General features: G+C 54.9%; 1 protein-coding gene across 4 annotated transcripts in view; it reads right to left on the reverse strand.

Moving 5' to 3' along the window:
* The window catches only part of LOC143208742 (uncharacterized), a 100090-nt gene that overhangs the window by 3955 nt on the left and 79107 nt on the right, over positions 1–17028 (reverse strand). For 2 of the 4 annotated variants that reach the window (XM_076423461.1, XM_076423431.1), the window contains exons 3-8: positions 14464–15311; positions 12600–13258; positions 11614–11794; positions 11170–11461; positions 10031–10771; positions 112–9685 (exon numbers count right to left, since the gene is read on the reverse strand). In XM_076423461.1, coding sequence (XP_076279576.1) covers positions 112–9685; positions 10031–10771; positions 11170–11461; positions 11614–11794; positions 12600–13258; positions 14464–15311 — 12295 coding nt within the window. The remainder of the gene's footprint in view (positions 1–111; positions 9686–10030; positions 10772–11169; positions 11462–11613; positions 11795–12599; positions 13259–14463; positions 15312–17028) is intronic. The other 2 variants (XM_076423441.1, XM_076423451.1) reach the window with 2 other exon arrangements.

The raw sequence follows: 17028 nt of genomic DNA on the forward strand, positions 1-17028 counted from the left end.
ATGCTATTCTCTATTTTGTGAAGTGTATATGTTTGTAATCGTTAGAAACAATTACATACAAGACAAATAAATATTCTATATCGAATAGAGAGAAATTGACAAATATCTCACCGGTGGTTTCGGCGCAGGCGGTCTAGAGCAGCTGACGCCAACAGGCTGAGGATTCATCAGATGCGGCTGAGTCGGTGGACTGGCCACAGCTCCGGTGACTATGGGAGGGACTACAGCCTGCAGCAAATGAACCTTAGGATTCAGAGGATGAGGTTGACCATTGATTGCTTTCAACGCCGTGGGCTGCGAGACAGGTTGATGTATCCTGGGTGTCGGTGTTGTCACACTAGCCGGATGAACATTCATGGGTAGTTTCTGAGGCAGATTGACAATCGTAGACGGTTGTTGCGGTGGTGGTGGTGGCGGCGGCGGTGGTTGCTGCTGTTGTTGCTGCTGTTGTTGTTGCTTGGCAGCTTGCAACAGATGTTGTTTAGGATTCGGAGGAACCCCGGTATTGTTCAGAACCGGCGACATAGGCTGGCCCTGGCCTTTCCCATTGGCAGCGCTGATCTGAGGCGCTTGCTTCGCCCTTGGACTCAAGTTAGGCGAAACTACTCTGTTGGGAATCTGCAAGTGGAGTCCTTGCACCGTCTGCGTTAGCTTCGCCATATTCTGCACGATCGACTGACTTGGCCCACTGGGGGCAGCTGATGGTTTGGCGATGATGGGCGGTTGTTGCACAGGCGTTGCCAATTTGCTAGCGTTCAACACGTGAGCCTTGAGACTGGTAGGTTTGGACTGCGTGGAACAAGTAGGTGCCGTCTGAGGCGTCGCCACAGTTGTCGTTGTGATCGATGTAGCAGTGGTAGATGTTGTAGTTGTGGGAGCAATACTGATCGTCGGAGTAACCTGAACAGCTGGAGACTGCGGTTTGGTGATGACACTGGCCTGTGGCTGAATAGCTACAGGCTCGGGTTCCTTTTTCGGCTCTTCGGCGACAGCGAGGTTCTCCGGTTGAGCCGGTTTAGGTCTCAAAACTTCCGTCGTTGGACTGGCGGTGACGATCGCAGGTGTGGTTCTCGTGTCGGTTCTGTTGATGGCAATTTGACCGGAAGCCGTGGAGACCGGGATGTACTGACCCTCCTCCGACTCCCTCATGGGTATCAGCATCCCAGTTACCGGATCGATCAGCGTCATAGGTTCGTGAGAAACCGGTTTCTGGATAGGCGAGGGAGCAGATGGACTGGTGATGGTCTCCTCCGTCTTCGGGGTCTCGGCTATGGATGGAACGCTCTCCTCCTTGGCCTGCAACTCCGGCGGCGGTGGCGGCACGATCTCCTTTATCTTCTCCTCGCTGCTGTCGTCGTTCTCCGATGTCCTTCGCGTCGACTTCCGCATGCCTCTCGGGGATTTCCTGGGCTCCGTCAGCTGCAACGATGTCTGCACCGGACGAGGAGCGTTGTTGTGTCTGGTGCTTCTTCTGGTGGCGTGAACGTTCCCGGTATTACCGACCAAACCCTTGTTCGCCGCCGATCCTCGCACCACATCCTCTATCACGTCGTCGATGGTATTCCTGCTGCCGTCTCTCTCGGCCAGCCTCTTCGACTTCCTGGTGTTCGCGGCAGGCGAGACGAACTCCTCCGGCGGAACCTCCTTCACCGCAGCTATCGGTGTCGCTGGTTGCGCGTTCGAACCGGTTAGATTCGGCACGGGCGACTTGATCGTGAGGATCAACCGTGGCCGACCAGCGTTGTCCTCCTCGCTGTCGTCGTGGAACTCGTACACGTCCGCCGGAAGTTTGTTCTTCTCTACGTGGTGCTTATTACCCCGCGGAGTCCGGCCTCCTCGCTTGTGTGGAACGGTGGTGGCGGTGTTCTTCACGCTTCTCCTGGTGGTCACTCCGCCGCGACTGCTTCCTCTTCGAGTCCTCGTTCTACCGCGCCGACTCTTCGTTGACTCACTCTCGCAAGTCTCCACGCCCTCGTCTTGATCGTCGTTCGCTGCGAACGTCTTCTTGTTCTCGTTCTCCACGATCTCCGCGTTGAACCACTCGGACTCGGCTTTCGCAGGCTCCTGGTTTTCGTTGCCGATGTTCGTGCCGTGCTGAGTCTCTTCGTCGCCGTCGTTACCCTCGCCGTCGCACAGAGCGTCCACTTTCTTGATCACGCTCTCGATGTTCACCTCCTTCGCCGACCAGTAATCGCTGTCCTCTTTGCTGTCCGCCGGGTCTTCCTTCGACACATCGATCGCGAGAGGATCCGTGCTCGGCTCCTTCAACGGATCCTCCGCTGGCTCCTCCTCCATATTGGTCTCCTCGGTGTCCTTCGCTGGCTCCTCTTCCTTGATTTCGTTTACTGCCTCCACTTTGATCGGCGTTGTCTCGATCTCGATCTTAGGAACGAGATTGTCAGCGGTTTCTGTCTTCGGAACGATGTTCTCCGACTTGATCGGGTCCTGTTGCTCCAGCTTCGGCTTTAGATCGACGTCCACCGACTGCGTCAGAGGGTATTCAGAGGGTTCGTTGTTGGGGAACTCCTCCTTCATCGCAGGCTCTTCGAGTTTCACTTCGACAGGCTCGTCCTTGATAATCTCCATCGGTTGAGTTGGCTGTATAGGCGGAGTCAGCTGCATGGGCTGTGCTGTTTGCGCTATTCTGGCGTTGGCATCCAGTTCTAATTCCTGATCGGGTGGCACTCGCGGTTCCAGACACTCGACCGTGCTGCTCTCGTTCACAGGCGTCGCTGGTATCGAAGATACGATGGATGGTACGGTTCTGGTGATGATAGCCTGCGAGACGGTCGACACCAGAGGAATGTGTGGTTTCGGAATCTGACTACTCTGCGGCACCGGCGAGTGCCTCTGGCTAGCCAAAGGTAACGGCGTCTGCGTGATCACGCATTTCTCTTCTGGGATAGGAACAGGAACCGCGGGCGTGATCTGCTGGGAGACAATCGGTACGACGGTCTTGATCAACGATTGATTGGCCGTCGAGACCGTCGAAGCTCCGATGCTGTGCACGACAGACTTGTGAACCAGATGAGGTTGGCCGTGAGCTACTATAACCGGGCTGGGCGTTGATGATCGAGGCACGTGGGTGGTCAGAAGCTGGAGGTTCGACATCTCCTGCTTCTGCCTCGGCGACAGCAGATTGTTGTCCGTGGTGATCGGACCGGGTATTTGCTTTTGAGATCTGGAGGTCAAGGTGTCCGACATCGCGCTCGGCTTGCCGAACACCGGACTCGAAGTGCTGGCGGTGATCTCGATCTTAGCCGTTTCCGGGATGTACGTGGGCGGCTGATTAGGCGAAGGAACTTTCGGGGACGTGGACGCTTTGTTCGTTGGTTCTGGTATCACTGCCGGAGAGAGCTTAGGCTCCTCTAGCCGCTGCGCGGGCTCGTTGGGGTTGACCGGGAGCAGCGTCTCGATCACCGACTTGCCGCCTATGGCCAGGTCCCTTGAGCTTTTCACAGGCATGTACGGACGGTGTGGAATATTCAGTGTGAGCGGCGGCAAACCACCTCTGGGATAACTGGGAGCCAGGGCTCTCATGCCAGGAGCATGTTGAATCACGGGCTGTTGAGTGGCCGCGGTGGAATAGATTTGTTGTGCTGGCGTTTCCGGTCTCAGAGAAGACACGGACACGCTGACGGCAATCCTCGTCGGTGGCGGTGACGGTTTCCCAACGTTGGGCATGTGAGGACTCAACGACGGGTTTCGGGACCACTGTCCATTCGGAGACGACGGCTGCGAGATCCTCGGCGACAACTGCGACGGCACCAAAGGTGGAATTCTGGATGGCACCAATGGAGGCAGAGGAGTCAGGCTGGAGGCGGTGGTGGTGCAAACGGCGGATATGTTCTGCATCCTTGGGGAGGCTTGACGCATAGGCACCATCTGCGACTGCGGTGACACGGGAAGCTTCTGGTAGAGCGGTTGAACGCTGATGGGAGGCGGTCTGGGACTGGCTGCGGCGATCCTAGGTGTTTCTCCAGTGATGGGCACGCTGCATGGTCCGAGACCAGGCTGCTTGTACTGCGGAGGCGGAGGCGGAGGCGGAGACGTCGAGACCCGATGGGTTTGGCTGGTGATTCCCTCAGGGCTGGTCACGCTGACGTTGGTGTCGACGGGTTCGATCGGTACGGGTTTGACCACTTCGCGAGGCTTCTCGTTCAGTGTCCATGAATGGGCGATGACAGACGCGGGTGGGCTCTGCGGTTTTACAGGTATAGTGGCGATTCTAGCTTCGACGGGCTTTTCCGTTGCCGCCGGAGACGGCGCGATGGTGTTGACAGTCTTTGTGGGAGATTTGTAGAACGATGGAATGTCTGGCGTTTTCGGTGGCTGCGTCAGGTCGAACGTCTCGTAGTTCGGGTCCTCCTCCGTGTCGGTGTCTATCTGAAGGTCGTGCTCGCTCTGAGGAGTGTCCGGCTTCAAGTCGGTCTCCCCTTCGCCGGCGGATGGGTTTAGACTTTCGACAGCCTGCTGCATCTCTTCGACGTCCTCTTGAGGCGCTTCCGGTGGCGGGCCGACGGTGTCGTCCGCTTCCGCGTCCTCCTCCTCGCCCTCGTACGAAAAGTCCTCGGTGGAAGCACCGAAGGTCTCCTCCAAGAGCGCGGCGACGGCGTCCTCGGTTTCCTCCTGCGAGATGGCCACCCTTGGCTTGTCTTCCGTCTGCGCGGGTGGTGTCGTCGGCACCGTCACGTCCGGCTCCTCCCTGCCACTTCGAGATTGGCAGGAGCTCTCGCGCTCTTCCGGCTCCGAGATACTCTTCACCGCGTTCTCATGAATCGTCTCGTCGATCTCGATGCCGAAGCCGGGGATGAATTTCTCCTTCTTCTTCTCCTGCTTGGACGCCTGGATTCCGCTGCTGACCGGTGGCGTCATCGATGGAGTTATCGGCGGCGCTGCCACGTTCGCGGTGACCTTCGGAATCGGACTCAACAGCGCGTCTCTAGGCGTTGGAAGCGTCGGCGACATGGTCTTGGCGATGATCGGACTGCTGGCTCTCGGGGGACTAGGATCCGCGCCGAGATACGGTAACTCGCCGCTCTTCTCGTGATGGTGATGGTGGTGGTGATGGTGATGATGATAGTCCTTCCGAGTGCGCTCCTCCTTCGACTTCTTTCTCTTCTTTTTCTTCTCCTTGACCTTCTCCGGGGCACTAGACGGAGTCGATTGTTCCACGCTGTCGTTGTCGTCGGTGAACCGAAACACGTCGTGATCGTTGCTCTCGGTGCACGCGATGTCCAACTTCGGCGAGTTCGGCAGCCCCAACAGATTCGCCTCGATCTCCCGACCAGCTTCGGCCAGGTCCACGCTGTTTTCATCTTCAGGTTGATGGCGACGCTTCCTCTCCGTTTTCCTCCTGATTCGCGCCACTTCTTCCGGACTATGACCACCGTCGCTGTCGGATGCGTAGGTGTTGTTTTCCGACGGGATGTTGCCCAATCGGTTGAAGAACGTGTTCGAAGGGCCGTCGTCGACGTCGTCGGACAGCGGTCCGAAGATGTCCTCCATCCGTTGCGAGTCTCTTGCTTCCTGTCTGTTCAACCTTTTCCTCCTCGCTTTGGCCTTGTCGTCCCCGTTCCTGTCTCTCCTCTTGTCCTTCTTGTTGCGTTGTTTCTTGTCCGACCGTATTCTCTCGTCTGCGTTCTCCAGCACCGTCGTTCCCGACGTGGTCGTCGTGCTGGCGACGGTGATGGGCTCGGACGTGTGATTTGGTCGGCAGTCCACGGTGCTCGCGATACTCGACTTGTTCTTGTGCTCGATGCTCTCCGAGGACTCGGTCTTCAAGCTGTCCTCGGTCGATATCGAGATCTTCTGTCGTTTCTGCTTTTTCTTATGCGACTTCTTGCGCGAGTCCCTCTCGTGGTTGTTGACGACGATGGCAGGATGGTTCGCGCGGAAGCCGACGGACATGCGCTCGTCGTCGTCTGACGTGCGAGGCTCTTCCTTCACGCTCGCGTTGCCGACCACCGCCGACGTCTCCAAAGGATTGTGCTTCTCCTCGGTGTCCGCAAATCCCAAGTCGACGTCGCTCTCCAAGAACCTCTCGGTCTTCACCTTCCGGATCTTGTTATTGAATGACTCCTCCTCCTCGCTGGTGTCCGAGTGGATCCTCGACCTTGATCCCTTCCGAGACAACGACTTGGCCCTGGCGGAATCGGACTCGGACGTGGCCTCGTCCTCCGTCAAAGCTTTACTGGACACCGAGTCCCCGTCCCACGAGGTACTCTGCTTCTTCTCCTCCCGTCTCGCTCGACTCTGCTTCAGCTGCGAGAACTTGTCCTTCAGGCGCACTTGACGCTTCTCCTCCTCGAGCTTCTGCATGTTTTTCGTCGACCGAGCCTTCACCTTGTCGTACATGCTGATGTAAGCGGGTTCGTCGTCCACGATGTCGAAGATCGAATGCTTCTTCGGCTCGTCGCTGTCGGTGTCCGTGGCCGATGGGTGCCTGGCCACTTGCATCTCGTGGGTGGACAGCGGCCCGTCGTCCACGTCGCTGTGCAGGTTCAGAGAGGACTGCTGCTGATGGTGTTGCTGTATCTCTCGGGAATGATTCGAGCTAACCGAGGTCTGCTCGCTCGGCGAGTTCGAATCGTTTCTCTTCGAGAGCTCCAATCTCGACAGAAACTCCTTATCCGACTCGTGGGAGACTCTGGGGCTACGCTCCCTCGACTCCTTCTCCGAACGGTTCCTCTTGCTGCGCTGCTTCTCCTTCCCCTCCCGGTTGTTCTCCCTGTTCTCTCTGTTCTCTCTGTTCTCCCTGTTCTCTCGGTTTTCACGGTTTTCTCGGTTTTCTCGGTTTTCTCGGCTCTCCCTGTTCGAATCCCTGTTGATCTCCCTGTTGATCTCACTGTGAGCATCCCTGCTGTCCTGGGTCTGCGTGGAGCCGCTGCTCTCCTTACTGTCGCGGCTCTCCCTGCTCTCTCGGCTGGATCGATGGGAGTCGTTGCGGTGCTTCCGGTCCTCGGACCTCCTGTTCTGTCTAGGCCGGTCTTTGCTATCCCTACGGTGGTCGGAGATCTTCATGCGCTTCGCGTCGTCGTCGGGTGGTCCATCCTGCGACGAACACCGCCGTTTGATGGACACCGGAGCGGGCGAGATTTGGTTTTGCGACTGCGACACGGATTGATGAAGATGGTTCTCGATCGGCTGTCGCCTGCTGTCGTCCCGATCTCTCTTCTCTTTATCCTTCTCTTCTCTGTCTCTTCTCTTGTCGCGCTCGGACTTCTCTTTCTCCCGCCTCTCCTGGTCCTCGCGTTCTCTCCTCTTCTCCCGATCGTGTTTCTCGCGCTCGAATCTCTCCCGCTCCTCTTTCTCTCGTTTCTCTTTCTCCGCTCGTTCCCGTTCCTCTTTCTCTTTCCGCCGCTCCCTCTCGAGCCTCTCTTTCTCTTCCCTCTCGCGCTTCCGTTCCCTCTCGATCCTCTCTTTCTCCTCCCGCCTTCTTTCTCTCTCCAATCTGTCCCGTTCCTCTTTCTCTCGCCTTTCCTGCTCTTCCCTCTCTTTCCTGAGTCGCTCCTTCTCCTGTTTCTCTCTCTCCAACCGAAGCTCCCGTTCTTTCCTCTCCCGATCCTCTCGTTCTCGTCTCTCCCGTTCTTCCCTCTCCCTTCTCTCCTGCCGTTCCTTCTCCTCTCGCTCGCGTTTCTCGCGATCCAACCGCTCCTTCTCCCTCCTCTCCTTCTCCTTAGCCTCGTTCTCCTCCCGCTCCTTTCGTTCCCGTTCTCTCTCCTCTCTCTCCCGTTTGTCCTCCTGTCGCTCTTTGTCCAACCTTTCCCGTTCCCGTCGCTCTTCATCCTTCTCCCGCCTCTCTTCTCGTTCCTTCCGCTCCTGTTGTCTGTCACGGTCCTCCTTTTCCCTCCTTTCCTGTCTCTCCCTGTCGTCTTTCTCCCGTCTCTCCTTCTCCTCCCGTTCTTTCCTCTCGTAGCGGACCTCCTTGTTCTCCTTGAACTCTCTATGACTATCAGAGTCCCCGATGTCGTTCGCCACAGACTCCTTCTCTTCCCGATCCTTCCGACTGCTGCTACTCTTTTCAACGTCCGCGTCCTCTTTCCGCGATTTCCTTTGGCAGTCCTTGCCCTTGCTGTACTTCGAGTCCCTGCTGTCCTTGCTGTCGCGCGAGTCCCTGCTCTCCCGATTGCTGCCCGTCTCTTTCCTGATCCGGGAACGGGACCCGTCGACGGACGAGGACAGCGACGATGACGAGCAGGACGATGTCGACGAAGAAGAGGTCGTGGAAGACGGTGGGAGGACCGTGACGGCGGTGGACATGGAAGTTTGGTACTGGCCGGTCGACGATGTCGTGGTCGGCGCGCTGGGCGTCGAGGAGGTGGTCGAGAAGGTGATCGCGGTGGCCGGCGTGGTTGACGACGTCGCGGTCGTCGTTGTCGGCGTCGCGGTGACCGGTGCCGTCGTGCTCGGGTACACGACCGTCGACGGAACCGTGGTCACGACGACTGGCGGCGCCGCCGCCGACGACGTCGTGCTCAGTCCTCGACTCGTCGAGGCTCCAAGAACGTGTACATTACTTACGCTACCGTTGCTGCTAAGAATACTACTTGCTGACGCTAAACCGCTACTGTTGCCGCTACTGGCTGTCGTCCCGCTGCCAAGACCGATCGGCAACGAGACCGGTGGTAATTCGGGACTAACTGTTTTGATTGACGTACCGGGTGTGATCGGTGTGGCCGGTGTCGGGTGCACGCAATTGTGCTGCACCGACGCCCGCGGGTCCGTCGTCTTCAGCGCGGTGGATACGCACGTCGTGAAGTTCAAGCTCGAGGACAGAGACGCGATGCTGCCCCCCAACCCCGTGATCTGTCCGGTGGTGGACGCGGCGCCGCTAACACTGACACTGACACTCACACTGCCAATGCTGCTACTGCTGTTGCCGCTGCTGGCTGACTGTACAGGCGGGTGACTAGGAAACGGATACTGTAGGCAGACCTTGCTGGTGCAGCCGCCGCCGCCGCCGCCGCCACTGCCGGCCGACGTCAGGCCGCTCGTCCCGCCAATGATCGAGCTGACGTTTAACACGCCAGTGAACTCTCGCGGCTCGTACTTCTCGCTGAAGTTCTCCAACCGCTTCGAGTCCTCGTCGAACACGCTCCGCTTGGCAAGAACCGATTTCACAATGTCGGATGGCTGCACCTCGTGTAAGTCCAGATCTAGGAGCTTATGTCGAAACCTGAACCGTTCCGACGCTGTCGCGTCCAACTTGGCGAGCGCGTCACCGCCGGCAGCGCTCAACGCTCTCGACCCGGACCATTTCTCGTATTTCTCGTCGAGCGACCGTATCCTCTCTTCGAGACTCGGCGACTGCGGTGCCGTTTCGCTGTCCGAACTTGTTGGACTCGGACTCGGGTGACGCGGTGGTGGGGAAGCCGGGGGTTGCGGAGCTGCCCGAGGACTCGGTGCCGTCGAGAGATTCGCGCATGGCGGGCTCGCCACTTTCGCCAGACTCGCGTTGCTCGACCTGTTGCTGCTGCTGCTGTTGTTGTTGCTGCTGCTGGTGTTGTTGTTGTTGTTGTTGTTGTTGTTCAGCATCTGCGTCGCGAACCTCGGCAAAGGCAACGACAGAGGACCCTCGTGACTACGCTCGCGAAACCGCCTTGGCTCGCTCGGTACCAGGTTCTCCGGCCTCTCGTCCACCAACGGGGTGCCTGGTCGCGAGCCGTCGTGGTGTTCGTGGTGCCTGCAACGGACATTTGTTTGCCACGTTAGTTCTACCGTTTTTAGGATGCTTGTCTCTTGCAAAATTTGCCGACAGCTATTTTCCCCCCGCTCCTGTTCATCACATGTCTTTAATATACTACATAGAGAAGATTCCTGACCATCGTAAGCAACCGACTAGGCTTCAGCTGAAGTCTGTCTTGAAACGAGCTATAGTTTGGGATACAATATGTCTTCGGAATATCATAAGCAACAGGCTAGGTTTTGCACGAAGTATGCCTTGAAACAAGCTATTATAGAATTTGGGGAAACAGGCGTCTCCGAAACATCAAACGGGACGCCCTGGCTAGGCAAGACTTGCACCCACCTGCTAGTGACGTCGCGACGTCGCTTGCAAGGTCCGGGGCCCCTGCCCTCGCAGCTACCTCTTCTCGTGGCGTGATGCACGACGACCTTGCTATCACTGACACGCCGGATGTCCATGCCTTTTCTACTCGAGTGCGAGGTGACGAGCAACGAGGCGATCTCGGGCTCGTCGTCCTCGCAGAGTATCGTCGTAGACGCGCCGTCGAGCTTCGCGCGTTTCTTCGGCGCGAACCCAACCTCGTCGCCACTGCTGTGACACTCCTCGAGCTGCTCGAGCAGGTGGACCCTCTCCTTCTGAAGGTGTCGGATGTCGGAGGGTGGTAGCAAAGGCGGTGGCGGCGCCGGAGGTTCCACGCTGGTCACCACGCTTTGCACAGCGTGTCGACGGGACGGAGGAGGACAGTCGTCGTCGTTTAGCTTACCGTCACCGAGCACGCTGCTCTGGTAATCGTCGTGGCTGGCTCCGCTACCCTGGCTGAACTCGTCGTAGCTGCGAAACCTACGCGGCGCCGGCTCGCTATAGTCCCCGTCGTAATAAGTGTCCTGGTACGACCTCCTGTTGCTGCGGGTCATCGCGGTCGGATGCGCCGGACTCGCGCCTGGCGTGCTGCCTCCTCCAGATGTGCGGGAGTAACTCGCCGTTCTCGACCTCGGGGGCGTCTCGTAGCGGGTAAACCTGCCACTCGAATTCGACACAGTCACCCCGGAGTCGAAACTGCTACGTTCCCGCCTGGAAGGAATCCTTCAAATAATGGTTGTACTATATTTCACGTTATCGCTCGTGGCCAGTCGGGAACCAGGAACATCCCCTGGGACACCCCCACACCCGTTTCTGCAGAGTTGCTGACCAACAACCGTTAACTCTTGCGCTGACAACTGAATAAGTACTCGATTCACCTGGCAGAAACGTTTGTCGAATATCCCATGGGACATCCTGCGTGTATAATAAGTTTAACACGTTCACTGTTCAACGGTTATATTTATCAATGTGACACTGGCTTACAGAGTTCGGCTGTACTAGAACTACAGAACAGAACAGTGAACTTGTTAAGAGATCTCTTGAGATACTTTATGTAGTTGACTGTTTTTCTAAGACGCCAGGCTAATCGGGCATTGTACTGCACTACAAAGTATACATACGTGACATCAAAGGTGGTAGCAGGGGAGGGCCTCGTGTCCCAAGGTTTCTCTCCAGCGATACCCTGTCGCTCCAGGTGCTCGTAGAACGTCTCCTGACACTCCCTGGAGGCAAAGTCGACTTGCAGCCGACGACCACGAAGAGCTACGCCCCTCATCTCCTTCACAGCAGCTTGCGCGCAGCTAATCTGCTCGAAGAAGACCAGAGCGTGTCCTCGCTCTCGGTCCACTACGACCTGGGATATCGGTCCGAACTGATGGAACTGCATGTTCAGGTACTTTTCCGACATACAATCTGCAAGGAAATGTACAATATGAATTTCCTGAACAGGATACATAATAGGATTGTTAACAGACTGCGGATTTTATGCATTTATAATAAAAATACGCGAACGTTTTCTAGGTGTAACTTTTTTCGTTGTCAATTGGGCAAAACTTTTGATATACCTCCAATGCCATCAACCCAAACACAGGACGTAGGCATGGACTTGCCGAATCCAAGTTTTATCCGATTAGCGCCCAGGTGTTCGCCGTCCATCGATCGCATAGCTTTGACGACGCTGCCAATGTCGGAGTATTGGCAGAAGGCATAGCTCGTCACCGCGCCCTGTTTTTTAACATCTATTTCCTGTAACATCGAACATTTATATTTACCTTCTCGTCACTGATACGAGGAAGCTATCAATCTGCATCGAGTCTAGTCGAATCCGATGTTCAGACGATAAACTTGCACGGTTGTTTACTCGAGTCTCCATATTATTCGAAGATCTTCGAATCTTAATTTTAAATATGAAAAGTGCGTCATTACAGGGAGTATTAACATAATCATTAGAATGAGCCTATCGTTTCAACAGCGAACACACGTCTTTCGTCTGAATGTTAATATCGGCTTTACGATGTAAGGCGCAGGACTATGTATTAATGCAGATTCCGAGTCTGCCAGTCATAAGTTCCGGCGGTCAAAGATCCGCGGTTATACATACTACGATTTATTTTACGATTTGCAGCGATTAAAACTTCTTTGTAGTTGATTGTTTAGAAGAAAACAATTTATGTCTACGGCATGCCTGTATCTTCTCCAATGGCTGTGTGTTAACCCCTTGCCGTACAATAACGAGCAGACACGTCAAGGACACTTGCAATGTAATCTGCTAAGTACGAATGTTATGGAAATAAAATTCAAATATATTTTGCAATCAATATTGCAGCGTTGAAGTAAATGTAAGTGCCTCGCAAGAAGTCGGTTAGACTTTGACGTCACACACTTTAGAACTAGAACCGAAAGTCTCACTGCCGTATTCTCTTCGTAATTCCTGTCACGAGACAGGAGACAACCATGAAGAAAATCGTGCGGCAAGGGGTTAACGTTGAAACCGCCGCGCCATCTCGAACGCGTCGGTTTGCATCCTGTGGGACTCGATAGGCGGACTTACTATGATCTCGCCGAATGGCTCGAAATGCTTCCTAAGCTCGGACGCGGTGACGTCCTTCTCTAGGTTACCGATGAAGAGAGTGCGCGTCGCTTTCGGATGGTACTCGTCGAGCTCGGCCTCGTACGGCCGGAACTCGTTGTCCTCGACATCGTAGCCCTGATAGGGGGCGACCTCGATCTTACAGCCGAAGAACAACTTGTCGTGGGAGACCTCGAGGGCCTTCTCCACGTCCTCCGGCTTCTTGAAGCAGACCAGAGCGTACCGATCGCCGGCCGCCCCTACGACCTTCACCCAGGTTACTTTCCCATGCTTCTTGTATTCGTGGAAAAGGCCGTCCTTGAGGGAGGTATCGCTGCTGCGTGCCGGCAAATTACGCACGCAGATCGCGAGCGGCCTGCGGTCCTCCGTGACTGCGGCATTTCCGGTACGGTGCGGAGAACTGCCGGGAGACGTGCTGCCCCCGGAAGTGCTACCGGCGGAACTACCGCTGCGGCTGCTGCTGGTGCTCCCGGAACGGCTACTGCCACTCGGCGAGCTGCTTCCGCTTCGCGATTTTCTGCGCTGCTTTTTGTGCTGTCGTAACGCACCGCTGCTACCGCTGACACCACCGCCACCGCCGCCACTGCCGCCTCCACCGCCTCCGCCGCCTCCACCGCCGCCTAGTGGAACAACACGACGAATGTAATCTACACACGCACACAGTTTGTCAACGTTAGTTAATACGATGAACCTCCGTTGATGGGAGTCGCTTAACTGAGCCGGTGATTATGAAACTGGTGTGAATGTCAAAATTCAAAACGCCGACTGATTTGTAAAATATTTTTTTCTACAAAGACAGACGCAGAAGACACGACTTCTTTCACCTTCGTAATCACCGGCCCCGCTATCAACATATAGTTTGTCCAAAGAGGCGAGCCGGTAAACGTAAACATAGTTTAAGTTGCCCTTCTGTGATACGAGGTGTGTTGCTAAAATTTGTATTTCCCCTCTTTCCCGCAGGACCATCGAATCGCATGAAAGACACCCGAAGAATAGCAACGTGCCTAGCCCAGAAGCGTATCCTGGTCCACCTAGTATGTATGTAGAAGCGCACCATCGAGCCAAGAATAAAAGAGAGAACCGGCGCGGCGAGGAGTGTCTCGGCAAATAAGATAAAATCCTCGCCGCGATTGCAAAACTTCTGATTCGGGCTCCGCTTATCTAACAGATCATAAATCGCGAAGCGCCTTGGCGATCACGACCACGTGTTGGCCGGGGGCAGGCGGCAGACAACACACGAGTCCGCGTGTCCCAGACCAACGAATCATAGAGCCGCGCGCGCGCACACAGACACACACCAACGAAACGTATGTATATGGCGTATAGAGCGAGAAGGAAAGCAAGATATGTATAGCCGAAAGGAGCAGACGCAACAGAGAGACACAGATAGATGTATCCACCTGCGGAAACAACACACGCGGTGGACGCAGACGCGAACGCAGACGCAATGCTGAACAGACAAGCATGCTCGCACGGGAGGAAGACCCCTAACAAGCTGGAACACGTTGCAATACGGGACATCGGTGTCTAGGTTTTATAAAATTATCGGTTCCGGGGTTTGGCTCCGCATTCTCCGAGATCTGTCCTGAGAATTAGACTAAAATGTTCTGCCTTGATTGCAGGACACAGGAGCTAGACAAACATTGACCTCTTTTCTCGATAGATAAGTTCTACCCGTCTCGCATTTGAATTGTAAGAACTGAACAATGAGGAGAAGTGAAATGGCGATTTGCGAATACCAATTTTGACGGGCATGCAGTTTAACCGTTGATCGATTGAACAAGTTTTCCTAGGAGTAGGTTCTAGGTAGCGTAAGGGCAATTACCTTGCTCGTCCTGGTAGGCGTCGTTGTTGGCAGGCGAGGGTGGCGGCGGTGCGTTCCCGTATCTCGAGGTCGTCGACTCGTACGCCGACCAGGAGGACGGTGGCAGGCCACCACGATGACGATCTAAGTGGGGCGGGGGCGGCGGCCCGGAGGCGTACGGGCCGGTTCTCGAGTAAAGCCGATCCCTCGCCCTGGTCGATGTCACGTGGTAAGAGCTGGCAGGAGGTGGACGCCCGCGGGGTATGTAGCCGCCAGGATCACCGGCAGAAGGATCCGCCGGATGGCCGCCAACGACAACACCACCGCCGCCTCCGCCGACACCGCCGACACCACCCCCGGATCCGACCCCTCGGCTACTTCTGTCGCTGGTGTAGAAACTGCCGTGGGAGCCGCGTGACTCGAATCCCTCTCCTCCTCTCTCTCTGTCCCGGTCTCTCTCCCGCTCCCTCTCCCTCTCCCGGTCCCTCTCCCTCTCCCTCTCCCGGTCCCTCTCTCTCTCCCGGTCTCTGTCACGGTCCCTGTCCCGATCCCTGTCTCGATCTCTGTCCCGCTCCCGCTCACGCTCCCGCTCCCTCTCCCTCTCCCTCTCTCTGTCCCTCTCTCCTCTGTCGTTGATGCCACCACCGCCGCTGCCGCTGACGACACCACCACCGCTGACAACGCTACCAACGGCGCTGCCACCGACGCCGGAACCTCCGACGCCGACGCTGACGCCGCTGCCGACGCTGACAACGCCGCCGCTGACGATGCCGGAACCGCTGACGATGCCGGAACTGCTGCCCCCGCTGACTCCGACGACGCTGACTCCTCCCCCGCTAGTCCCGCTCGATCCGTGATCCTCCGAACTTCTGAAACATACGGGAGTCGTGTTAACGATATAGCCCAAACGATCTCTGCTTCCGCTACCGCTTATTCTGATCTCCAAGACGGATAACCGTCTTCTCCAGCATCCACTCTCTTTCGCAAGCTTAAACGTCCTCTGAAATTCCCTCGAATTCGAAAAACATGTCACCTCCGACTGACAACGAGCTTCGATCACATTCAAATTATTAATCGGTCGATGCTAAACGCTCAGAATCGATGAATGCTGTATCCCATGCGTGCCCCGGCTAAATTCAATAACACGGGCGTGACGCTGATCCGAGCATGAGCTCGGTCGACGTGTCACAATTCGGTAATGAGCGGTCTATGCGGCATAATATTCGCCAGAAGCCCTAAACGAATAATTGATAAACTCGAGCATGGACGCGAAGGTTCCGATTCAAAATTCATAAGTTCTCGTACCGTTTCTCCGCGTAATTGTCAGCTTGAAATACAACCGAGACTATACACACAGTCCTTGGTCGATTCAGAAAAACGTTACGCCCGCTGGTTTATTATTCAAACGTATCGAAACGGTAGTTGCCTCGCTCGCGAGAAGGTGAAACAGTTAATCGATTTAGTTGTTCGATACGAGTTTTACTGCTGTGTCATCTATCGCGCGGGAACGCTGTGCGCGCGCGCGCGCGCGGATTTTATTAGTCTGTTGGCGAGGACGTTGCCTCGAGACCACGTGCGCGAGATAAAGGCTCTACCACACGCCGCGCGCCGCGCCGCGGTCGAAACTGTTCGATTAAAATCGCGAGCGTGATTGACGTTGAAAAAATGGCAGAGAACGTTGTGGTTCTCCAATATAAATACGGTCACTTGTGTGGTAGGTTTATCGTTAAAAACTTATTCTCTTTCGACCCCTCGCCTTATGATTTCCTTTACAACCACAATGATACATTGATACATGAATTAAACACCTAGTGTTCTCACATACAAGAGCAATTGTATGTAATTTTTGGTTCAAATATTCTGTATGTCAATTATTAATTTACCATAACATCTACGTGGTGTATAAGCACATGTGAAGTGGCTATGGTGGACCGGCATGATTCATAATTGCCGCCAAATATTGATTTGAGAACTCATCGATCTTTGTGTTCCTTTGTTTTGACGTTTGGTTCTTCAGTTCTTCCTTAACGGCCACATGGTTTCAATTTAACGTCTATCGGCATGGTGTTAATTAGTTTTCTCAAAAGTTCCATCATTGAATTTATATAATTCGTTTACACTTAGCAAGTATGTAAAAGTTTTATTGATATTGCCCGGTTTTGTTGAACAATTGCTATAGCTTACAGTATTTTACAGACGCAAAATTTCTCTTGAGAATGGTCCACATTTGGATCGAAACGTCGAGAACAATTTAAATTGCAAAATTGCTTAGTAAGTAACATTTGATCGAACCTGTGGCGCCGAAAATTCATACACAACGGAAGCTACTATGCGTCAACATCAAGATTATTCGGAATTGAAACCATGAGGGTTCTCAAGAAATGGTCTAAATGATCGAACCTGTGGCGCCGAAATCATTAAATTGTTTATTTGCACTATCTACGATCGACATAAAGGAAAATTCACAATGATACATTACTGTCAGTTAATAAAAATATGTAGTTGCTCGACGTAGTAGTCTGACGTGTTCGGTTCTTGGAAAAGGGACCGTTGTAAATTTAAGCTGTAGTAGGATTATTATTTTGT

This window comes from Lasioglossum baleicum, chromosome 1 (assembly GCF_051020765.1).
Source record: "Lasioglossum baleicum chromosome 1, iyLasBale1, whole genome shotgun sequence".
NCBI lineage: Eukaryota > Metazoa > Arthropoda > Insecta > Hymenoptera > Halictidae > Lasioglossum > Lasioglossum baleicum.